Source organism: Orcinus orca, chromosome 8, assembly GCF_937001465.1.
Source record: "Orcinus orca chromosome 8, mOrcOrc1.1, whole genome shotgun sequence".
Classification (NCBI taxonomy): Eukaryota; Metazoa; Chordata; class Mammalia; order Artiodactyla; family Delphinidae; genus Orcinus; species Orcinus orca.
This window is the reverse complement of record NC_064566.1, coordinates 52,692,965-52,716,773: the sequence shown is the minus strand read 5'-3', so window position 1 is coordinate 52,716,773 and position 23,809 is coordinate 52,692,965. Positions and strand designations below refer to the sequence as shown.

Genomic DNA, 23,809 nt, shown 5'->3' with positions numbered 1-23,809 from the left:
TTACGGAAGGAGACCTGGGGAGTCCCTGGGGTCCCTGAGCAGGCTGTGGGCTGCAGAGTCCAGCTCTGTTCCAGGCCCCTCCCTTCCTGGCCTGGAGCACTATGACCCCACCCCACTTCTTCTCCCCAGCCCTGTCTGGTGTCCTCTGAAGCTCACTGCCCCCTCTGCCATTTCCATCTCCTCCCTGAACTTGGAGGCGGGGAGCAAGCATCCCTGTGTTCGCCTGTGGCCTGCTCCAAGGCAGAGTTTCCTACAGGCTGTCTGAGGCCAGGGCTGTTCACACCCCTTGGCCTTTAAGGATAGCAGCGGGGTCACGGGGACTGGGGAGAGGGACAGGAGGGATCTGGCTCCCCTGACACACACAGGCACCCTGAGAACTGTTTGACAAGTGTTCATAGAGCACCTGCTTCATGCCAGGCCCTGCAGATCCCAGAGCGTGCTGGGGCGTCGTCCAGAGTTGCTCGAATGACCCACAGTGAGAAAATCTTTTTCCCTCACAACGTTGAGCTGATTGTGTCTTCCCGATGTTTAACTCTACCGCTGGTTACCCTGCAAACTCAGGGGCAAGTCCGAGCCCCCTGACCTCACAGACAGGACGTTTAAGGTCAGGCCCGGCCCTCCTTCCTCCTACGCCTCCGGGGTCTGCTCTCCCAAGCCTCAGAGCCGTGCTCTTCCCACTGCTCACCTTGGGCTGTCCCTTGGTCACCTAAATGATGACCTTTGCTTGCCCTTAAGACCTGGTTCCCCCTCCCCCTCCCCCAGGGAGCCTTCCCTGACACCCCTGGTTCGGGGAGTGCCCTTGCCGGGATGTCCTCTGCATTGAGTTTCCACTCAGCCCCTGGTGCCCAGGCCCAGAGGAAAGCCCACGGTAAAAGGAGGGAAGATGCACGTCAGGCTCTGGGCACGGGGTGGGCACCCCCTGACCAGTCGTTCCTTGGACCTGCCCAGCACTGGGAGAAGACCAGGAACCCTCCGGGCACTCACTTCCTAATGTGGCCTCTGAGGGGTCAGCTCTGGGGGTCAGTGTGGGGTGAGGGGGTTGTGGGTTAGACTGGGGAGGGCAGGTGACAGGGTGACCCCTGAGCCAGTCTTTTTGGCCTCCTGGGGGGTCTGGGCAGAGAAAACATCCTTCGTCTTCAGCTGGACTCTGTACTCCCAAGACCAGGCCTCGGGACATTCTCCACGGTGTCACGTGTGTCAGGCACTGTCTAACGCTTTACACATACTGACTCATCTCGTCCTCACAGGAGCCCTATGACGTAGGTACTACAGCATCTGTTAATCCCAAATCCCAAAGCTGTGCAAGCCCCAAACTGTTCATGAGTTTGACACAAAATTCCATCAGTGGCAAACCTGACCTGAGCTGATGGGAGGCCACCGATACCTTAGTGACCCTCTTGGTGAAAATATTTGCGTCTCCCTGCAGAGGTATCAATGATTGACAAGGGGTGACGCCCCAGAGCTGGCAGAAGACATTAGAGAACCTGTGGAAGATGGACCATATGGTCTTTCTACAATTCAAACCTTCTGAATTCCAGAGTATACCTGATACTGGGGTTTTGGACCCATCTTATTATTCTGACTAACAGATGAAGAAACAGAAGTTAAATAATCTGCCCAAAGTTGTGAGCTGGGTCTGTCAGGCCAGCCTGGGTGGGTGCGTAAGGGGGGACATGGTGGTACCATCGACCGGGCGCTGGCCTCCCCATTTCGCTCATGATGCTTTTGGACAGAAAAAGGGTTGAGTTTAAATTGAACTTGGTGTTTGGGGCTCAGAAGTTGAAACGGTCAAGTCTACTCACCCTTTGTCCTTCCTCCAGATGGTGTGGTCCTGGTGGATCCTGAGTATCTCAAGGAGAGGAGAGGTGAGCTGTGGCCCTTACCCCCAGCCTGTCAAGGGGCCTCCTTTTCCTCCATGACCTCCAGCCGAGGGCCTTCCTGACTCTCAGGCAGAATGTCAGCAGTAAGAGAGGCAACAAGCCTGTCCCTGCCCCTCCCTGCTGGTACTTCCCTCGACAGCTCCAGTCAACGTCAGAGCAGGTGCCTTGGCCTCCCCCGGCCTGGGGCGGCCCTGCCCGCGCCCATTTTGGGAGAACCTTCTAATGCCCTGAGCCCTTTAACATCAATCCATCATGACTGTTGCAAGGCTGGGGATGCAAACAGAGCAGGAGTTAGGGTCTCATTGTACAGAAGAGAAGATTGATTCCTGGGGAGGTCAAGGAGTTGTCTAAGGTCAGCAGGAGGACAGGAGGCGGGGCGGGGGGTGAGTGGGACAAGACTCTGAGCCTTCCGGACACCACCCAGCACTTGTTTCCCCTCCCACTACTCTTTCCCACTGTGCTCCTTCCCAGCCCCTATCAACCCTGTCAGACCCTCTCCACACATGCCCTGGGCTGCAGTGGGGGTGGAGAAGAACAGAACCGATCCAGCAGTCAGCCCCACTTCCTCCCAGGGGCCAGGCACCTGACACCCCATCCCAAGGGCAGCGCAGCCCTCCCCGCAGGAGCTCTGGGACAGACCTGTGCCTCCAGTGGGGCCAGCCCCAGGGCTGCGGCTCACGCTCTGGGTGGGGGGGGTGTTTGCTGCCCTCCCAGGCCCCTCCTTAGTGCCCCCTGTTCCCACAGTCTATGTGACACTGACCTGCGCCTTCCGCTACGGCCGGGAGGACCTGGATGTCCTGGGCCTGACCTTTCGCAAGGACCTGTTTGTGGCCAACGTGCAGTCCTTCCCGCCAGCCCCTGAGGACAAGAAACCCCTGACTCGGCTGCAGGAGCGCCTCATCAAGAAGCTGGGCGAGCACGCCTACCCTTTCACCTTTGAGGTCAGGGACTGCCAGCCCCTGGGGCCCCATTCCAGAAACATCACGTCTAGCAAGCCCTCTGGGCAGGCATATGGGGGCAGCTGGGGCAGCAGCGCCGTGCCACCCAGTTTCCCAGTGTACGCTGGGACCAGGGCATTGGCACTTACGTTGCCTGGTAAGTGTCTCTGGCCACTGCCAGGGGCATCACCCTTACCTCTGCGCTACTCCCCAGACGCTCCTGAGTCCGGGTCATTGGTGGGAGAAAGGGGGGTCGAGGGGGGCTGCTGCAGAGAAAGAAGGAGCCCTTTCTGGCCCCTGGGTCACCGCAAGGCTGTCTCCTCCCTCAGACCGGCTGCCCACTAGCCCTGCTTCAACGCAGCTCACAAACGAGGATGGCAAGTAGTGGATTTCCCTGCTCGGCCATCTTTCCACTCCAAGACCCCAAGATTCTGGATTTTCAAATTAACTGTTTCTCAGACTCTGATTCTGTGATTCAGTGAAATCCCCCGGCTTTCTGTGAGGGTCAGAGAAGGGGAGAGGATGCAGAGCCATCCTCTCTGTCATAGATGTGTTAGCTTCTTGTGCCTGCTCTAAGGAATCATCGCAAACCTGGTAGTAATTAATCCAGGGTAATCTCCCCATCTCAGGATCCTTAAGTGAATCACGCTGTAGAGTTCCTTTTGCCATTTAAGGTAACGTTATCACAGGTTTTGGAGATGGGGATGTGGACATCTTTGGGGGGCCATTATTCTGCCTACCACAGTGGACATCATGGAAAGACCTTTTCAACTCTTGTTCTGTGGGGACTGTGCTGGGTTAAACCCTTAGATAAAGAAAAACACTGAAATCCTTGGCGTAACTGAAGGGGCTCTGGTTTAACATGGGGCGTGGCTTGGCATGGTCTGATGGGGGAAACATGGTCTGTCCCCTGAATTCCCTAGTCTGATGAGAGGGACATGGCCTGTCCTCAGGGTCCCCTGGTCTGATGAACGTGTGTATGGGTGCCTGGGGTGGGAGACACAGAGAGGTCAGTGGTGAATGTGACAGGTCTGTCCGTCCTCTTAACAGATCGCTCCGAACCTCCCATGTTCTGTGACGTTGCAGCCGGGGCCTGAAGACACAGGGAAGGTGGGTCACCCGCAAGGGAGCATCTCTCTGGGTGCAGGACACTGTGTCTCCAGTTCCCTGGCTTTCTCTCTGGGGAGGGTGCTGGAACCCTCCGTGTAGAAGCCTCCTTGCCTCTAGGCCAGGCTGACCCCACCTCAGATAAGCAGTCTTCAGACAGGGCAGCAGATACGGTATCACTCGGTTATGTGCCCAGGGTCACTCTCGCTGGCCTCGGTGTCGTCTGCAGAATGTTCTCTGGAAAACCAGCTGGCCTCACAACCTTGTGCGGAGGTGCCGTCATCACTGTTTCACAGGTGGGGAAACTGAGGCTCAGAGAGGAGTGACACCATGAGTGGCCCAGGCCTCAGACCTCTGAGCCCGTTTCCTCATCTGTGAAATGGAGGTGGTAGGATGTGCCTCGTCATGCGGTCTAGAGGGTGGAGTGAGACGCTGCAGGGACACGCCCAGTGCAGGGTCTGTGCACCGGAGGTCAGGGGGAGCTCTCTAAACAGGGCTGCAGAGGTACCTGTTGTTGTTTCTGGGCGGCTGCCTCGCTGAGTGATGAGGACAGCCCCCCAGACAGGCAGGAGTCTGGAGAGGAGCCCGGTCAGGGAGCAGCTCTGCGGGAAGGTCGGATGGGGGAGGCAGCCCCGCGGCTGGCTGAGCGCAGGGCTCCGAGTCAGACGAGGGGGGTCAGGCCGTGGGAACGTGGTGCTCCCATCCAGCGGCCTTGTTAAATGAGAGGGTGGGCAGGCTGTGCTCAGGGGAGCCGGTCCTCTCCAAGGCTCTGCGGTCAGTGACCCCTCCCCACAGGCCTGCGGTGTGGACTATGAAGTGAAAGCCTTCTGCGCCGAGAACCTGGAGGAGAAGATCCACAAGCGGTGAGAAGGGCGCAGCTTCCGCCTGCCTGGGCGTGGGCTGCCTGCTGGCAGGGGTAGGGAGACAGGATGGGCAAAGTCCGAAGAAGACAGAAGTCACAATGCCTGGAAGTGTGCGAGGAGGGGCCTCACGTTCCAGCCTTGGGAACTCCGCAAAGGGCACTCGGGAAGGCTTGCAGGTTGTGAGGGCTTCCTGGGGGAGGTGGCTCAGTTGCCTTGGCTCAGGCCTCAGCGCTTTTTCCTTTGCACCACTGTACCCGCTTCCCTTATCTCCCTGCCTCTAATCTCTTCCTCTCCAGACGGCGTGTCCTTTAATTTTGTTTTGGAAAAAAAACGAAAAACGAAAATCAGATTGTTTTAAACAGTGAACAAGATGTTTCCCGCCAGCTTGGACCCCCATCTCCCAGTTCTCCTGGGAGGCCATCAGCAGGAGGTTGTGGCGGCGGGTTAGGGGGGTGTCAATGGAGGCTTCTAAGCAAGGCAGGGAAGGGGAGAACGTGAACCCACCCAGGGCAGAGGGAGGAGGTCAGCCGTATGTCAGAGAGGGGAAACCTTTTCCTGGAGAGACACAGCCCTGGGCAGACAGAGAGCCCAAGCTAGCAGCCAGAAATTGCTGGCCCTGACTTCTGGGGTGAGCTGCCCAGCCCCGCGCTCACACCTGCCCCTCCTGGGGTCGGGCTCTGCTCTGGCTCCCGGCGAGGCTGGCCTCAGCCCCCAGCTCTGATGCACCCTGCTTCCTGAGGGCGCTGCAGCCTCTTAGGGAGCGGGCTGAGTCTGCCACCTAGTGGTCGCAGGATGCATTGCACATCTCTAACTCCAGCCTGGCAGCTTATGTGTGTGTGGAGATGGGATCTTTCTCCCTTGCTTCTCTGTCCCCCTTTTCTTCTTAAGCCCTGAGATCAGAAGAAAGGAAGGGGGTTGTAGGTTGTGGTAGGTGGCCTAACCAGAGCAGGGAAGAGGAGGCAGCATTAAGAGCCAGCACCTACCACCAATGGGACATTTTAAGTCCACACTGGAGTTACTAATAATGATATAGCAACTATCACTTATCAAGAGCTTATTAGACACCAGACACAGTTCAAAGTGACGGACATGTATGAACTAATTCAGTCCTCACAGCAACCCTAAGAAGTGGGTCCTGCTGTTGTCACCATTTTACAGATGAGGAGACTGAGGCACGGAGGTTAATTTACTCAAGGTCATATAGTTAGTATGGGGAGAGCTAGGACTTTAGCCCCCGCTATCCAGCTCAGGGAATGGAGGTGGCTTAGCTGAGAAAGAGGGATGCCGGGATACCTAGCACACCTGACAGGAGACTGCCTGACTGAGTCCCATCCCCTCACCAAATCTTCATGTCCTTGTTTCCTCCCTGAGCCCATCACCTTCATTGAGCCCCATCCCATCTCTGGGCCTCCATCCTCTCACTGAGTCTTTATCCTCTTTACTCCCCCTGCCTGAATCCACACCTCCTCACTGAACTCCTTCACCTCTCTGAGCCCCGTTTCTTCATGGGCCCCTTGTTCCCTGTGTATATTTTTATTTAATAGATATTTAGCAGGTATTTATTATATGGCAGCAGGCACTGTCATAAATACTGAGAATACAGTAGTGAACAATGTAGACAAAAACTTCTGTCCTTAAAGAACTCACACTATTAGGTGACATAAGAGATGCAGGAAGTGAAACAACGGTCCCTTTCTTAGCGTCCCGCTGGCTACCAGCACACAGATCCACATGAAGTGCTGCCGTGGGACGGTTCGGCCTCTGATGTGGTGGGAGGGAGTTCAGACCAGGAGAAGATCAGAGTGGGCGGATCTCGGGAGTTTCCTGGTCGAGCAGGTGTTTGGCTGGGCCTTGAGGAAGGAAGCAAATGAGGGCAGTAGCTGGAAGAGAGTGTTATAGGCTGGGACCCAGTATAAGCAGAGCTTCAGAAATAGGACTAGATAGACCATCGAGAATGATAGTGAAGAAGTGGAGGAGGCTGGGGACAAGACGGAGGAGTTGGAGTGGGACCAGATGGTGACAAGGCCCTATGCCAAACCATGGCAGTCTCTTCAGCAAGAGAAGGATGTGAGGGTCGCAAGGAAAGAGGATGGAGGCAGGTGACTCTGGCCATCTTTTGCTCTACCCATCTCCACTAGGAATTCTGTGCGCCTGATCATCCGGAAGGTGCAATACGCCCCGGAGAGGCCCGGCCCGCAGCCCACAGCCGAGACCACCAGGCAGTTCCTCATGTCGGATAAGCCCTTGCATCTGGAGGCCTCCCTGGATAAGGAGGTAGGAGGCTCGGGCTTGGCAGGGGGTGGGGGCCGCTCCCCCAGGGCTGGAGCCTCAGATCCCAGCTCTCTCATGCCCTCTGGGCCTCCTTGGCTGGGAGCTTCTGCCTCCAGCCCAAGGATCACAGGGCTCAGGGAATCTGAGACCTCCATTGGAGGATTTGGAGAAGCCTCCTGGGGACTAAAAGCGTGGCGGAGGTGGGGCATGAGCTCGAAGTGTGCGATTGACTTCAGAAGTCAGCGTACCTCCTGAAGGGTCCTGGGTCCTGGCCATCTCCCTGCACCCCTGTCCCCCTTTGAAGTGTGAGCACCTCCTCTCCCTTTGGGGGGGCAGCTGAAGGCAAGTGCTTGGGCCAAGATGCAAGTTGAGGCTCTTCAATGAGGATTCAGAGCAGGTTCCCTCAGTGAGTGCATCAGCCCTTGCCCACCTTTCTCCTGCTTCTTCCAGACCCTCCTGGGTCTAAATTCCAGGCAGCCAGAGCCGGCAGGGACTTGATATATCACCTACTCCAGTCCCTCCATTGTACAGAGGGGGAAACTGAGGCTTAGATAACCTGTTCAAGGTCACACCACTCTCACCCTCATTACCGTCATTATTACTGTTATCGTTACTTCTGGTGGCCAACCCCGGAGTGGAACACAGGAGTTGTTCCTGTGTATCACCTTCTAACTTAATTATCTTTCAAGGTCCCACAAAGGAACTTAAGTTTAACATGCCCAGTGGCATAAGTGGGAAGTGGCTGATGAACTTGGGGCCAATGTCAGAGTGGCCAAGGCCTGGGGAACCCCAGGAGATGTGTGTGGGGCCTCTTCTCCCTCCCCGTCATCTAAAGCTTTGGAGGCTTCCCACCCATCCCTCTCCCTTCTTACACCTCCCAGATCTACTACCACGGAGAACCCATCAGTGTCAACGTCCACGTCACCAACAACACCAACAAGACAGTGAAGAAGATTAAGATCTCGGGTACTCGGGCAGAGGGCCGGCCCAGGGGGTGGCAAGGGGACTCCTCCCAGGGGTTGGGGTAGCTGAAGGCTCTCCCCTCACTAACAGCCTTGTATATAACTACCGGCCCACAGAGAAGCCCAAGGCCTGCTAAGCCAAAGGGCAAGGCTTTTGAGGCTGGTAACACAGGCTGCTTATTGGCGGGGTAATGAGTTTACTGTTGAAGCCCCCTCTTCTCTTAGGTTCCCTGGGTTCTGGCCAGGGCTGTCTTTCAGGGGGAGATTTTTGTTTATGGAAGGAGTGGGCATGTTTGAGCTGCCATGTAGAGGATGGGTCCATCTCCTGCAGAAGCTTCTGGTGGACTGGCTGTTGTCTGGGGCTGAACATCCCCAACTCGGGGAGCCTGGGACCCCTGGCTCACCCCACACTGTTTCCCTCTTCCTCCCCAGTGCGCCAGTATGCAGACATCTGCCTTTTCAATACAGCGCAGTACAAGTGCCCCGTGGCCATGGAAGAGGCTGAGTAAGTGAGCGCAAGGCCAGCTTTGGACGTGTGGGATCCGGTGGGGAAAAGAGAAGCCCTAGGTCTGGTCACAGGTCCAGGTGGCTCTTCTCCACCTGGCAGAGGGCCTGGCCTCAGATTTCCTTGCCGCTCAGTGTAAATGACCCTGAACAGCCTTTTAGAAACCATCCGCTTGGTTTAGCTATAAGGAAATGCATGCTACAGTCAGGGGAAAGACCCACTAAAACTAGAATGACAAAATAAGAGCTAGTGAATCTAAGAGGACTGGGGTTATGGAGGGAAGAGAATAATTGCACTGTACTGGAAACCTAGATCGCACAAAGCCCTCTGAAGTTGGGGTTGCTGCTGACCCCAGTACGTGGGGAAGGAAATGTGGCCAGAGAGGTGACCTGCTCAGCCTCACAGGGCTGGCCGGCGGCAGAGCTGGGGCTCTTCTGACTCTGAGGCTTGCTACACCCCAGCTCACTCATTGTTGAGAAGGGGGATGGCGGATGGAGCAAAAGCAGGTCAAGACTGAACAATCCAAACACCTTACACGTGATGGATGGAGATGAGATAAGGCAAATAACGTCTTCATTGTAGAACCCAGGGGGTGGGTATATGGGTGTTCACTGCACAATTCTTTCAGTTTTCCTGTATGTTTGAAATTCTTTCATAATAATGTGTTAGGGAAAGAAAAAGTCCATTCTGTCTCCACTAAAAAATTATCCTAGCCAAACAGCACAGGGCCGAGCAGTACATTGAATCTTTAAAACCTTGCACCTGCTTACGAACCAAGAATGAAGTTGTTGGATCACCCCAGAGTCATTGCTGTTTGCATGTGGAGCAGAGATGTGCCCCTTTTGGGTGGCAGTGGTCTCCCTGCCAGAGCTGGGCCTGGCCCATGTGGCCCCTTCGTGGCGGAGGGGGACTTGGAGCAGGGCCGGGCTCTGTGACCTGGCTGGGCTGGGGTTGGCTCTGGGGGGCATCTCCACATCGGTCCCCCTTCTTCCCAGTGACACAGTGGCGCCCAGCTCGACATTCTGCAAGGTCTACACGCTGACCCCCTTCCTGGCCAACAACCGAGAGAAGCGGGGCCTCGCCCTGGACGGGAAGCTCAAACATGAGGACACGAACCTGGCCTCCAGCACCCTGTGAGGACCTACCCTCCCTAGTCCCAGGCTCTTGGATGTCCCCCCTCCCCTGGCTCCCCTACCCTTCCCCAAAACGGGTCCACACCCACCTTGGTCCCACCAGTGCCAGCGTGGGCTCAGGCTACCCTCTCCCCAAGCGTTGTCCAGGGCCTGTCCTCATGAGCTTGAACTGCCAGAGAAGCTGTCCCCCAATCCCACCCTTATCCAGGGGTGCCCCAGAAAGCAAGATGGACCACTCGACCAGCCTCTCGTAGTCAGTGCTGCGCTCTGCTGGCTTGCCTAGGGGAGGGCAACCTGGAAAGGCTTCGTGCAAGAGGCAGGAGCTTCTGACGTCATGTCTTCTGTTGGATAGAGTGTGACCCTGAGGCAGAGCAAGGCTGGAAGGAAGGAAGGAAGGGAGTGGCTTCTGGGAGGGTCCTAGCAGGAGAGGGTGAATCAGGACAGGCCTGGGAAGTCTGGAGATTTGAGGGTGGTGAGCTGGGCTAAACCACACGTGGGGGTGTCCCCAGAGGGCAGAGATCCCAGGGCCATAACATAGGGTCACTCCTGTCCCACGGTCACCACTGACTCCCTGAGGCCACCCTCCACTAGTGGAGACCTGGGGGTGTGGGGACCCGTCTTGCCCTGCCCGCTGAGGTCTGGCCCTTCCTGGGGGTTTGACCCACCTCTGCAGCACCGCTGCCCGCCACTCCAGCCCAAACACTGTCTCACCCGCCCCTTCATATGCTACCATCTCCCCTTGGAGTGTTTGCTGTCTTCTTCCCTGGCTCGAATCCTACCTGCTTTCGAGACCTAATTAAAGCATCACTTCCTGCAGGGTCTTCCCTGGTACCCACTCCCCTCCTCTCCCCCGCCAACTGCCCTCTCCTCTCTGGCTCAGGAGTGAGACAAAGGGAACCCACGTGAGAGCAGGAAGAGCCGCTCCGCACAGCACTGCTGGGACTCAGGCCCCTGGAGGGAAGCAGGGGTTCAAAGCCAGACTCGGAAGCCAGGGCTCTGAGTTCCCGCTCCCTGAGAGCAGACCTCACCTTTCTCACGCACTGGGCTCTGCCTGGACCTGGTGGCTGAGTGGCCAGGAAAGGGACCGATGGCCGCTGCCCACACCGCACCCCATCCTGCCGGGTCTTGCCCACCAGCAAGCCCTGTGAACCGACTTCCCCGTGTCGCCTTGCAGGTTGAGGGAAGGAGCCAACCGGGAGATCCTGGGCATCATTGTTTCCTACAAAGTGAAGGTGAAGCTGGTGGTGTCTCGGGGAGGGTAAGTGCTACAGCCCAGCCCAGACCCAGACCCCGAAGTGCAGCAGGGAGGTCCCTGATGGCCACACCCGCTGCCCCATTCTGCCTGTTTGCTGGACCTTTTAGCTGAATCCTGTTCCTTCCCCTTTCCCTCTTCTACTTCAGAGGCCTTTGGCCCCTCTCTTGCCCCTCCCCTCTTTCTCTCCTCCCCCCTTCTCCTCTTCTTCCTCTTTTTCCTCCTCCTCTTCCCCATCGCTAGTCTGGGCACGTGGGAGGTGGGGGGAAGCTTCCTCAGAGTCTGTGCTGTGGGGTCTACAAGGGTGCCATGTCCGTCATCACGTCTCAGGGCGCAGCACCCACCCCGACTCATACCCAGGCTGATCTGCTGGGGAAATGGCTCAAGGAGCTCAGAATTCCAGAGTTGGATTGGGGATGCTCCGACGCTCCCATTTTACAGATGGGGAAACAGAGGCGCAGACAATTCCTCACACATTTCCTGAAATCTCCTCCCTTCATCTCAGGTCACGGGCTGGCTGCTGGGGTCATGGCGGTAGACCACACGTATTCCCTTACCTGGAGCATTGTCTGGTGGAAGCTCAGAGAGAACTCCCACTTTTCTCCATATGTTGGGCCTACATGTTGTTATAAACCTAGAATTAGGATTTCTAATTTGTCAGAGGGATTTTTTTTAATTCATAAATTTCTATGAAAAGATTGGAAAGCTAATAGCATTAGACGTCGAGTCTCCTTTATTCTTAGAATAATGCCTCGTGCAGGTGACAGTGTGTAATACGGACCATATATTATAGGACATCTCAGAACCACAAATCTCAAATCCCGTGTCCTGCGACTCTTGCAGGACCCGCAGTCTGCCTCAGGCTCCTTCTTGAGGAACCCTTGGGGAATCCTAAAGTGCTTCCTTCTGCCGTTGGATAGCCCCAGCCTCCCCAGGGCAGGCAGCACAGGGGTTAACTTTTATGTCTCCTTTACAGATAATGACCCTGGGGCTCCCCTCGCGGGGAGTTTGGCTTAGCCGGGCCTGGGTTCCAGTTCCCCACGCAGGGCTCACACCTCCGTATGTCCCTGAACGAGCAGTTACAACGGGGGTGGGTAGAGTGTGTCCCAGGATCTAATCTACCCCAAAGGGGAACAGAGGTGGTAAATGAACGTGCTTTCTGTTTTCTTCCTCTCTGAACTCTCTCCTGACCACTTCTCCCGCCTCCTCTGACCCACCCACAGCCTGTTGGGAGATCTTGCATCCAGGTAAAGTCCCTTCCTTCAACCTGATCAACTCACCTGCCTGAAGGGCCCAGAGACCATTGTCCTGATTGTCCAGAATCACGGGCACTGGGTTGGAAGGAATCTTAGCGGTCACTTTTGATTGCCAGGCTCAGGCCTGTGCCGGGACTAGGACCCTCTCCAGAGGGGCTGGGGAGGTGCAGTTTCTCCTTTCAAACCTCGCCCTGCTCTTCCACCCTACCCAAGTGACAAGGACCTTTGCGGACAGCAAAGTTGGCTCCATTTATCTGGGGAGTGGCCCCCAATCAGTCTGTTTTACAGGATGTTTTGGAGAAATGCAGGCTTTGTGGCTTTCAAACTTCTACACTAATGAGAACTAACTGCTGCCTGAGTGTTGTCAAGGAGAGGTCCTGAGATCTGCCTTTGTAGACAAGGCTTCCTGGAGCCAACTGGATCCACGTGCATTCCAAAAATACCTGTGCCCCAAACTCAGTGCTTTGCTTCCTCCTGTCACAAGATGCCACTATTGCCCATCCAAGAAAACTGAGTCCATTTGGAGAGGTGAAATTCAATTCAATGCAATTCAGTAAGAATTTCCTGAACCCATACTTGAGCCCAGCCTTGGGAGGGGGACTGAGCTCCCAGAGAGGAATCAGATACACCCCCTGCCCTTGACTGCTCATAGCCTGGTGGAAGGTTAAGGTCCAGATTCTTCCATCTGTATTCTGGATGGCTTTAGTGAAGGTTGGCAGTCAGTCTTCCACCAGCTTCCATTCTGATAGCTCACTTTTCCAAGTGAACCTGGAGAAGCAATCCCCTTTGGAAGCAAAAAGCAAAAAAAACAAAAACAAAAAAGCCAAATTGTTTCAATAGCCTTATGAAACCCCCATGTTCCTATTGAGGGGAAGTAATAATTCTGGCAGGCATAAGCTTCACAGTTTAACCAAGCCTTTTACCTACGTCACCTCCTGGAAGTGGCTCTAGAAGGTAGGTATAGTTAGCCCCGTTTTCCAGATAAGCTCAGTGAGACTTAAAGATGTGAAGTGTTGGGGCTTCCCTGGTGGCGCAGTGGTTGAGAGTCCGCCTGCCAATGCAGGGGACATGGGTTTGTGCCCCGGTCCGGGAAGATCCCACATGCCGCGGAGCGGCTGGGCCCGTGAGCCATGGCCGCTGAGCCTGCGCATCCGGAGCCTGTGCTCTGCCACGGGAGAGGCCACAACAGTGAGAGGCCCGCGTACCAAAAAAAAAAAAAGATGTGAAGTGTTCCTGAGTGGTGGGGCTGGTGGAACAGCCCTTTCTGGTTGCGTAGTTTATACCCCTGACCCCTCCGTCCCCTGCCCCATCCTCCTCTCAACCGGCCTCTGGCAGCAAAGTCAGTAAGATGATGTGCCTGTAGGCACTCACAGTTGACAGGGCCTTGTAGGGTGATACCACCTAAGTGGAGTGGAGGAGCTTTCAGGGCTGCTTTTGTCTGGAGTGGAGAAAGAGGGTGGGTGGAATCACCTTCTCAATTCTGAGATGTTATCACACAGGGTTAAGGGTGTGAATTAGGGAGTCAGAATCCTCAGTCTGTAACTTTCTTTTTTTTTTTTAATTTCTTTCTTTATTTAATTAATTTAATTTTTGGCTGCGTTGGGTCTTTGTTGCTGCGCGTGGGCTTTTCTCTAGTTGCGGCAAGCGGGGGCCACTCTTTGTTGCGGTGCGCGGGCTTCTCATTGGCTGGCTTCTCTTGTTGCAGAGCACGGGCTCTAGGCGCGCGGGCTTCAGTAGTTGTGGCACTCGGGCTCAGTAGTTGTGGCTCACGGGCTCTAGAGCACAGGCTCAGTAGTTGTGGCGCACGGGCTTAGTTGTTCCGCGGCATGTGGGATCTTCCCAGACCAGGGCTTGAACCGTGTCCCCTGCATTGGCAGGTGGATTCTTAACCACTGTGCCACCAGGGAAGCCCTGTCACTTTCTTTTAAGAGCTGTACGGCCTTGGATATGCTGCGTTTTCTCCTTGGTCTCAATTTCCCAGCCTGTACATTGTTGTTGTGAAGGTTAAATGAGTGACTCTAGACTACTCCTTGGCGGAATGCCTTGGCAGTCCAGTGGTTAGGACTCTGCGCTTCCACTGCAGGGAGCACAGGTTTGATCCCTGGTCAAGGAACTAAGATCCTGCAAGCTGAGCAGCAAGGCGGAAAAAAAAAAAAAAGTAGACTCCTCCTTGGCACAGTCAGTACCATGTGAGTGTCTGCTCTTGTTATTACTCTGTCCATCAGGGCTAAGGGGAGAGAAGGCCCAGTCAGAAACGTTAGCCAGTAGCAGCACCGCTCCCATCCTTCCATCCCCACACGGCTTCAAGGCTCTGTGCACAATGTAGACGGTGCTGGGGCCTGGGTCCCATCTAGCTTGAATTTGATTAAGCCGACCTCAGCAGTGCATCATCTAGATTGCAGGGGGCTAGGGCCACCTGAGCACTTTCACAGGAGCCCCCTGGAGATGTTGGGAGATAAGACAGAGTGAGGGTGGGAGGAGTTCCAACCAGGAAGTTGGGAAGGGCAGTGTCAGGGGAGGCTGGGCTGGCTGTGGCCATTTGAGGCCAGCAGGGACTCAGGGCACCTCTGGAGCCACTCAGAGAGCAAGATGCACACTCACTGCCCTGGGCAACCCTTTTCCCACCCCTGTGCCTCCTCCCAGCTCGTGGGAATCCAGGGATCCTTCTCAGGAAAGGGGAAGTTTCCATGTTTTTTGGAGCCAGGAGAAGAAATCTCCCAGTTCAACTCCCAGATAGACTGATGCTCAGAGAGTGGTGGAACTGGGTCTTGGGGCCAGATTTCCTGCCTCTTGGCCCACAGCTACCATAAAACCCTCCCCAGTCCTCAAAGTGACAGGGCATTGACACTCACAGCCTGGGACTGGATTCAAGGCTCAACTGGTCTGGGTCTCTTTCAGTGACGTGGCTGTGGAGCTGCCCTTCACCCTAATGCACCCCAAGCCCAAAGAGGAACCCCCGCATCGGGAAGGTGAGCAGAATCTGTGGGTCACTGGGATGGGGTATCCCTATCACCCCACCTACCTCTGGGTCAGCCTTCAGCCCAGGGTCACGCCTTTTCCCCAGCTCACGGGATCTTTTGTGAGGCCCACACTCCTATTTGCATCTGACTCCTCAGGAGATAGAGAGGTCTGGCTCTATTCTCTCTGGGCTGGGGGTGGTGGTGGGAGCTGCACAGGCCATGCTTGGAGCCCTTGTCTGGCATCCAGGCATAGCGGAAGGGGCTGCATGGATAAGATGATCCCTGGACACACCATCCCCATAATTTTTCCAAGTGATACCGGATTAAACCTAAGACTGTTTCGGTTGAAAGAAACATTGTAGTATGTACCACAAAGAAAGAAAAGTGTTCCCACAATTAAACTTTGAAATGCCATTGATTGTAAACATACCCCAAGTTCAGAGATGTGAAAATGTGAATAAATGGTTGTATTAGAGTTAGTGACAGTCCTGCATGCGACAAATGAATCTAAGTCGTGCTGGAGAAGTGCCAAAAGGAGCAGGGTCCAGAGATTCTTCTGTTCTCCTGGGCCTGCTGTGGGCCTCCCTGGCCCTCCCTGGCCCCTCCTCCCTGCATTTAAGGTTATTCGAGGTGTTACCAAGACCAGGGACCAGCCCCGCCCCCCCCCCCCCCCCCCCCCCCCGTTCTCCACTCCCCTTCCTCCTTTCCCTCCCCATCTTAGCTTAGTTGTCCCAGGGTGGGGACCTGTGCCCACCTGCGCACTTGCCCACTCACCAATAACCCATGGGCGCTCGTCTGCCCTGTGTTTAGTTCCAGAGAACGAGGCTCCAGTAGATACCAATCTCATAGAACTTGACACCACGTAAGCCAAACCCTGCCTGCAGACATATTGGGGGGGGCGGGCCTTGGGAGGTGGGAGGGGCTACCTGGTTATTTGCATTTATGCTAATTAACCCCCTGAGGAGCAGCTGGTCTAACCCGTCCGCTGAGAGCCGCCTCTGCTCGCCTCTTCAGCAACCCGCTTGCCTGCATGTGACTTGAAGGACCCTCGGTGCCTGTTCCTCTTCCTCCTGCCTTGGTGGGGTCTGTCTTCCTCCCTCGTCCTTGCACGTCCGTCAGTCCGTCAGTCCGTTCGTCCATCCACAGCACCTGCTCGGCTGTCACAGGGCTGGTTTGTGGCCCTGGGCTGGGGCTCTCTTGCCTGGCCTTCACCCAACCAGTGGAATCAGGCCGTAGGGAGGGGAAGTTTCTGGGGATCTTGTTGCTTCTGACTCCCGAGGACCAATGTGGATTCCCCTGCGGTCGAAGGCTGTCATGTCACCGGACAGTGGCCAGAGGGGGAGGACCTGGGCGAACATCAGGAAATACCTCCAGGGCCAAGCAGCTTTCTCGCTCCAGCTCCAAATCTACACTTCCTTTGTCCCCCAGGAGATATTTGGGATATGGGGTTTTAAGTCACCCCATGAGGACACCCCATGCGGCTGGCTGAATTCTGTGGGGCTAGGGCCTTGGGTGGGCCTATGTGGACCTGTCTTATAGTAGAAGGGAACTTACTGTTCTTAGAAGCAGCCTTTAGCCCTGAAACCCCCTCAGGCACCCTCTTTTCCCACCCACATTTTCTCTGCCCCCCTATTTAGATTGGCCTACCCCCCTCCCTGCCCCCCACAGACGCTGTCTTATCCAAGATCCCTCAGGGTAGAATGTGAGCTGACACTTCCCTGGAGAAAAGGGGTTTTCTCTTCCAAGCCAGGCCCACTGCTTCCTGTGCAGAAAACAGGACTGCTTTCTTCGGGTGGTTGAATGGGGCTTCTTGGGCCTGTTCTTGGGGGATTCAGAATAGAATATGCTGTGAAACTACTGGTGGCCTGGCCTCTTTGTGGGAATAACTTCCTCCTCTGGCCCTAACCCAGCCACACTGACCCCCCCTTCCAATTTTATGTGTCCCTTGACCCCAACTCCTCAAGAACCAGGTCAATTTCCAGCCCTTAGGCAAACTCATGCCTCCCTCTGGTATTTCCACAACTGGCTGGTCCCACTGTCATTGATGGGCATCCAGATGTGCCAGCCTGGCAGGCCTTTCTATCCGAGGCCAGTCCCAGAGGCCAGCCTCTGGGTCCCACCTGGCTGTGCAGGCTCTCCAGCCCCTGGATAAGCCTACTCTCCCTGCCCTGCAAACACACCCGTTTTCCTTGTCTTTCCCACCAGCGACGACGACATTGTGTTTGAGGACTTTGCACGCCAGAGACTGAAAGGCATGAAGGATGACAAAGAGGAAGAGGAGGACGGTACCGGCTCTCCACAGCCCAACGACAGATAGATTGGGGCCGGCCCTCCCTCCGGGCAGCTCCAGGTCCGCTCTCACACACTAGGATGCTTGTTTGTCTTCTTCCTGCCCTGGTTCCCCCTCCCCTTTGTTCTTCCAGCTTCTACCGGGGGCCCCAGTGGTCTTTCAGGTCACGGTGGTGAACCTCTGGCCTCAGGATTGGCCCCGTCACCATGCCAACAGGGCCACGTGCACCACCCTCACCACTCTCACTGCAGTCACCTCTCCATCCCCCGCTCTTTTCCTGTTGACCCCCAGAAAGGCCAACATGGCTCTGGTCTTGGAATTTGACTTGGGATGGGGAGCAGAAAGGGGAAGATGGGGCATGAGGGCTTGGAGGAGCGGGGATGGGGGCTCAAGACACGTGAGAGGATGTCCACCTTCCCAGGTGATTAACACAGTTCTGGCAGCTAAAACATGACTGACTCGAAGGCCAACCTCTGGCTGGGAGGGGCAGACCGGTGGATAGATTCTCCATGCAGTTCTTTTCGCAGTTTGGACCCACCAAACACCTCTCCCCTTCCTCCCCCATCCCCCCCCATGTCCCTCTGTGACTGACAGTGACATTGGTGAAGGTTTGTGGACCCCAGGAATGGAGCAAAGTAGCTGGACTGACTTTCTTACCAGCAGTTACCTAGTCTAAGGCAAGTTGTGTGAAGTAGCCCAAGTCTATTTCAGTATCGTCAGGATGTAATATCCTAACTGCCTTGTATCTTGTGTGTGTGTCCTATCTACAAATATGCACAGAGAAAGAGAGAGAGAAGGGAGGGGTCTTCAGAAAGCACCAAGGTCCCGAGGAGGTTTCCTGAAGGGTGACTCTGAGAGATGGGGGCGGGGTGGGAAGATGAGAGTCTGCCCAGCTCCCTTCCTTTGTAGACCTAAGAGTGATCAGTGACCCCTGAAGTGATTACTGGTGTGGGAAGTGAGGGCTACCGGTGTCCTCCTGCCCTTGCAGTTCTCCAGGGCCGGGCTAGCCTGCCCCTGCAGGCTAGGAGAGAGCACCTGAGGTCACTGTGCCCACAGTCAAAGAGGATCCTTCCCCAGAAGGTGGCAGGGTCCATCAGGATGCCCTCACCTAAAAGGAAGGGGGGGACTCCTTTGTTTCCTTGGGGAGTTGATGACCGCCCCAGTAGTTCCCAGTGTCATGGGTACCCAGTACCCATTGGCTAGTGTTGGTGTGATTGGGACATGGGGAATTTCCAGGGCAACAGGGCAGGCAGACAATGAGGCAGAAAGTGTTAAAAGGTATCTGTTTTTGTCTGACCTTTACTGCTCATTTACTGTGTGACCTTGGGCAAGTTCCTTTCCATCTCTGGGCCTCAGTTCTTCACCTAGAAAACCAAGGGGTTTGACCAGATGATCACAAAGGGCCCTCCCAGCTCTGCCTCCAAGAATTCGTGAACATTAGAGCTTCTGGTCTGGTGGGTGGAGCCAGAGCCACTGACTCTGATCTGTCTGCTACCAGCGAGTATTCATTGGACCCCAGAGGTGGCAGGGCCATGGAGAGCACCTAGCACCACCACCCCACACCCACTCCAGGCCTGAGAAAGGCCCTTCTTGGGCTCCTGAGGGGTTCTGTGATGTCAAGCTGTGGCCATAGCTAGCATGAGCTGCTTGGCCCTAGGGCCCGAGTGTTACAGAAGGACAGAGCTTGTATTTGCTGAGGTGGGTGGGGGAAGAGCTTGTGATAAGCCCTCCAGTACTTCACACCCCCTTTGGATGTCCTGAAGTTTACCTTATACCCAAGCAAATATATTGCTTCGCAGGGCAAGGGGATCTCTTGCTCCTTTCTATCCCTGTCCCATACTTGTGAAAAGGGAGATGGCGAAATTTTATTGTACAAGTTGCATCTCAACCCTTTTCAGTCCAGCCCCTCCTGGGGTGGACCGAGCAACCACTTTCCATGGTGAAATTACCCAGTTCACGTGCCTGGCGCTGTACCCCAGCCCTTCCCTTCTGAATCTCATGAAGACTCAACCCTAGGGACCCCTACTCCAGGTCAGAACCCAGTCAGCTTGGGGCAGTCACACACCCATGGCCAGTTCTGGGGTCCCAGCTGCACCCAGCCCCTCCCAGAACCTGCTGGGCAGTCTGTACCTCATTTGGGCAGCTGGAGAGTTAACGAGCTGTTGGAACAATGCATGGCAAGCATATGCTGTTCAGGGTTGTCCTCTGGAACCTTTGGGGCTGATATAAGACCCTTTAGGATTTGGGGGTGATAACTTGCCTACAAATAGACCTCTTCCCCGATCCCTAACCCGGTCACACAAAAGCTTTTTCAGGCTGGTTTCTTGACCTCCTTCCGCCTCAAAATCACACTCACCACATTGGGTTTATCCCAGTGTTGAACCGAAATTTCTCCAGCTGCAAGAAGCATCATGGGCCCATTTAGCCTTTTATTTACTCTTTGGGCCCAGGGTTGCAGAAGGGCAGTGGTCAAGTTCATTTGAATTTGGCTTAACCATCCTTGGTTGACAACTTCTCCGCTTGGCGCTGAGCACTGGAGACACAGAGTTGGGTCAGTCCCAGCCCCTGTCCTCAGGAAGCGCATGGTCAAGGGAAAGTTTTACGGGAAGTAGCGAGGGGGCCATTGCATTCAGGGTTCCATGATCGCTGCTAGTCTGTATAGTGCCTTGATGTGAATTAGAAATGGTGTCCCTTCCAGGTGGATTCCACCCACATTGGAATGCACAGCTTCTTGAGTGGTCACAGGCTGGAGTTTAGCCCCACTTGCCCCTGGGCTGGGTGCCCTCCTGCACAGACATGCACTGCAGCCCAGTGGGATGCTCAGGCTTCTTCCTGAGAGAAAGAACATACAGATCATCTTGACAAGTTTCTGGTTGGTTCCAGACCCCGCTTCTCCTGCAGCCCCTAAGCATGACTGAGTTCTTCTCTGCAGGGACCCTCACCATCTGGAGTCAGCCTGTCCAGGGGAACCCTTGGAGTGAAACTGGGGATGGGGGAGCCCCACTGGGCTCCAGGCACCAACCCACAGTACTGGCTCTCTCTGTCCACACATTTGGAGCCTGTGCTGACCCTGCCTCTCCACACTGAGACTTGGCAGCGGGCCATGCGGGTGGCATGTAGATAGCAGTCTGGGCAGGAAGGGAGAGCACGGCTCGGGGTGAAAGTCTGCAGGCAGACGGCCAGCTGGACTTCCTCAGCCTTCCAACCTAGAGAAGAGTTCAGTCCCCGTGAAGATAAGGACAGAGTTCTTTGGCTGGATTCCACGGGCCTTCTAAGTCTCAGAGCCCAGACAAACTGAGAGTGGGCTCACTTGGGGTCTTGGTTCAGCTGGGGGAGTTGCTGACAAGCTAGTCCCACGTGGTGCCGTGAAGAGCACCCTGGCCTGCGAGTCCACGATGCCGCTCCGTGTTGGCTGTTACCACCCAGCTGAGGAGCTTGAGCAACTCATTCAGCCTCTTGGGATTGGTTTCCCTAACTGTAAAATGAGACAGCCATCCCCTTCCCGCCCAGCTCGAGGAATTTGTGAGGCCCAGAGGAGATGCAAGTCAGCTCTGTAAGTTGCATACGGCTGCCCAGGCTGTGGCCCTGCTGCTGCGGGGGGGTAGCCCAGGGTCACACAGGACGTTTGCCGCTGGCAGAGCCCTCCCAGCCATCTTCATCTCTTGCCCCTGTGTCACTTAGGCAGAGGTCAGCCAGGATGAGACGAGGCCAGTTTGGCTTTGGTGACCCAGCCGAGAGGGAAATTCAGACACTATTCAGGAATGCTGTGTCTCCGGGCAGTGGTCCCAGCAACCCAGACAGAGAGACTGGACATGGATTGTGTCAGTGATTGGGGAGGGGGGCACACCTTGGTGTCAGAGGCCAGGAAGCATTGGATCTGATCCCAGGTTAGGGACAGCCTCGTCCCCCAGGCCCAGGGGTGCTAACCCCCCCACTACCCCACTAGAGAACCCCAAGGGTGAAGTGGAATAGAAGTTGCCTGCCCCTTCCCTTCAAAGTGTAAGACCCCCTCCAGGGTCAACCAGAGCTGCCAGTTGTCGCTTCTTGGTGAAACTTGGGAGGGATTTGGGTCCGGGGAAAACCCAGGCCTCTTACGCTGAGATCTGAGCCCCAGCTGACGCATCCCCGGTGGTTTCAGCAGCCCACAAAGGCAGCTTCCCTCCTGCCAGTGACTGGGGGCTGGACATCCTCCACCCATCCCAGAGGAAGGCATTAGGCCCCGATCTTGGACTCTTATAGGGTCTCATGGACATAGGCCTATACCTGTTCTGGTTTTTAAAGTCAACAAGGACCAAAACAGACTCCCCCGACTCGTGCATAAGCCTGCCTTGGGCCTGGCATTTTGCTTTCCTGGCCCAGGCAGCTCCCTCTCTTTTGTTCTCCTTCCAGGACTGGAATGGCCTACCCATGGGGCAGGATCCCCACCTCTACCACTCCCCTGCAGGCTCACTGCACAGTGGCTTCAAAGAGAGGCCCGTTGAAGGGGGAGTATCCTCCCCCATCACTCTCTCCCAACTCTTCACCCCGAAAGGGAAGTCAAAGCACAGATCCCCAGGACCCAGGACCCGTAGACTCTGACACACTGGTTTTCAAACCAGGTGCTGTGGAACCCCTGGTGTGCCACAGAGCTTTGTCAGGGGCTGCTAAGGTGGGAGAATGGGGGTGGAGGCCAAGGATAGGTCTCCAGCCCTCCCCGCCATTCCCACTTCCACCAGAACAACTCTGCTTTTATCTGTCTTGCCTATTGAGGTTTCACCTTTAAACTTTCTTTTGAAGAAAAACTTCTTCAAACCACCATTCTGAGGTTTGATCTTAGACCAGCAAGCCCAGCTTCTATTCTCGCATTTCCTGTTGGAATGACTCTAGCCTTCCAATACAAAGTATCGTCCTCTTGGAACTTGGGTCCCAGACCCAGGCCCAAGCATTTGCTTATTCACGCGCGCACACGCACACTTGGTTTTGTAGCCCACCCCCACTGAAGCTCCAGCCTGGGTTTCATTTGGGCGGGGGCCTGGTGCTGTGAGGATGGGTCTTGGCCCTGAAATTGGCCCAGGCATTGTGGGGGACCATGGAGGAAGCAAAGAGGCCCAGCCCCACCCCAGGACTTGTGTCTGTGCCCCAGTGTGACACCCCACTCCCCCGGCCCAGGCCCATGAGACCGCAGAGGGACAGCGTGGTGGGAAGAGAAACTAGAGTTAGGTTCCTCTTTATGTACAGCCAGCTTTAGTAAAAGAAATGCCAAGGGAGGACTTTATGACAAAAGTCCCTCCTATGAAGGCAGGATTCCTCCAGAGACCCTTTAAGCAGCAAATTTCCCTCGAGCAATTCTCATAGGATTCCATGCCCACCTCTGCGGTCAACTGAATGTGTGGGCAACAGGCGGGTGTCTGAAGAGAGGCCGGTTCCCTACCTCCAGTCCCCTAAATTCTCTTTCTGCTGGTCTGCCCCTCTGCCCAGGTCCCTCACTGGGGCTGACTAAGAGGTGGGCACTTCGGGGAGACCTGGACCAGCCCTGGGCACAGCATCCTGCCCGGCCCCCACCCAGGGCATCCAGGTGGAAATGTGAGAGTCGGGGCACAACAAGCCACATGGCATGGGAGAAAGAGCACCCAATGCTATTCTGTGTTCAGTCCGAGTGTGCCCTTGGGAACCTGACCTCCGTTTCCCCTTGTGTAAGATGGAGATAGTGCCCGGCTCTGCCCAGCTCAAAGGGATTACTGCAAGGGTCATGGGAGAGGTGGGTATGGAGGGGGGCTCACAAGTTCGGGGTGTGGTCATGGCCTGCCCTGGAGATCCAGGAGCACTCGGGGGATGATGGTTGGATGGGCCGTCTTCCTGGGACGTCTCTGCTCAGTGTTGGGGTCTAGCCACAGATGTCGGGGGAGGGGGCTGCGCATTCCTTTCCAATGGGAGCCGGCACTTAACCTGGTACTGTGTGTGGATCCTGGGTGTGAGGAGTGACAGGTGGTGGAGACTGGTCTCCAGGTCTGTGGCCCTTCTGTTAAGTGATTCTTTTGTGACACCCTTATTCCTGGGTCACCTGCCAGGTTTATCTGTTGTACCTGTGGCATTCCTTATTATGTCAGATAAGTTATTACAGTTTATTCAACTCTAACAGGACAGTTCTAACCGTTCTAATGAAAAAAAGAACCATAAATAGGAGACCATTAAAGGTCTTTTATGACAGATGCTGGCTGTGCTTTTATTTCTGTCTCATAAGCCCATGGCAGGACATAGACCAGCAGAAGCTGTCCCTGCTGCCCTGGACTAGCTGGGTCAGGTGGTGGCCCCAACTCCAACCTGGCTGCTCACCCCCTTCTCCTCCCCTCGCTGCCATTTACCAGCCTTTGGGCCTGGGGAAGTTGCCAAACCTCTGATCCTTCTCAGACACC

General features: G+C 55.5%; 1 protein-coding gene across 5 annotated transcripts in view; it reads left to right on the top strand.

Moving 5' to 3' along the window:
• ARRB1 (arrestin beta 1) overlaps positions 1 to 23,603 on the top strand; it is a 78,177-nt gene extending 54,574 nt beyond the window's left edge. For 3 of the 5 annotated variants that reach the window (XM_033405741.2, XM_033405742.2, XM_033405738.2), the window contains exons 4-16: positions 1,821 to 1,865; positions 2,625 to 2,821; positions 3,869 to 3,928; positions 4,721 to 4,788; positions 6,927 to 7,062; positions 7,941 to 8,025; positions 8,454 to 8,526; positions 9,522 to 9,659; positions 10,834 to 10,917; positions 12,135 to 12,158; positions 15,066 to 15,136; positions 15,938 to 15,989; positions 17,333 to 23,603. In XM_033405741.2, the coding sequence (XP_033261632.1) occupies positions 1,821 to 1,865; positions 2,625 to 2,821; positions 3,869 to 3,928; positions 4,721 to 4,788; positions 6,927 to 7,062; positions 7,941 to 8,025; positions 8,454 to 8,526; positions 9,522 to 9,659; positions 10,834 to 10,917; positions 12,135 to 12,158; positions 15,066 to 15,136; positions 15,938 to 15,989; positions 17,333 to 17,444 (1,145 nt within the window). In that variant the 3' untranslated portion in view covers positions 17,445 to 23,603. The remainder of the gene's footprint in view (positions 1 to 1,820; positions 1,866 to 2,624; positions 2,822 to 3,868; positions 3,929 to 4,720; positions 4,789 to 6,926; positions 7,063 to 7,940; positions 8,026 to 8,453; positions 8,527 to 9,521; positions 9,660 to 10,833; positions 10,918 to 12,134; positions 12,159 to 15,065; positions 15,137 to 15,937; positions 15,990 to 17,332) is intronic. The other 2 variants (XM_033405740.2, XM_033405743.2) reach the window with 2 other exon arrangements.
• Positions 23,604 to 23,809: the final 206 nt, after the last annotated feature.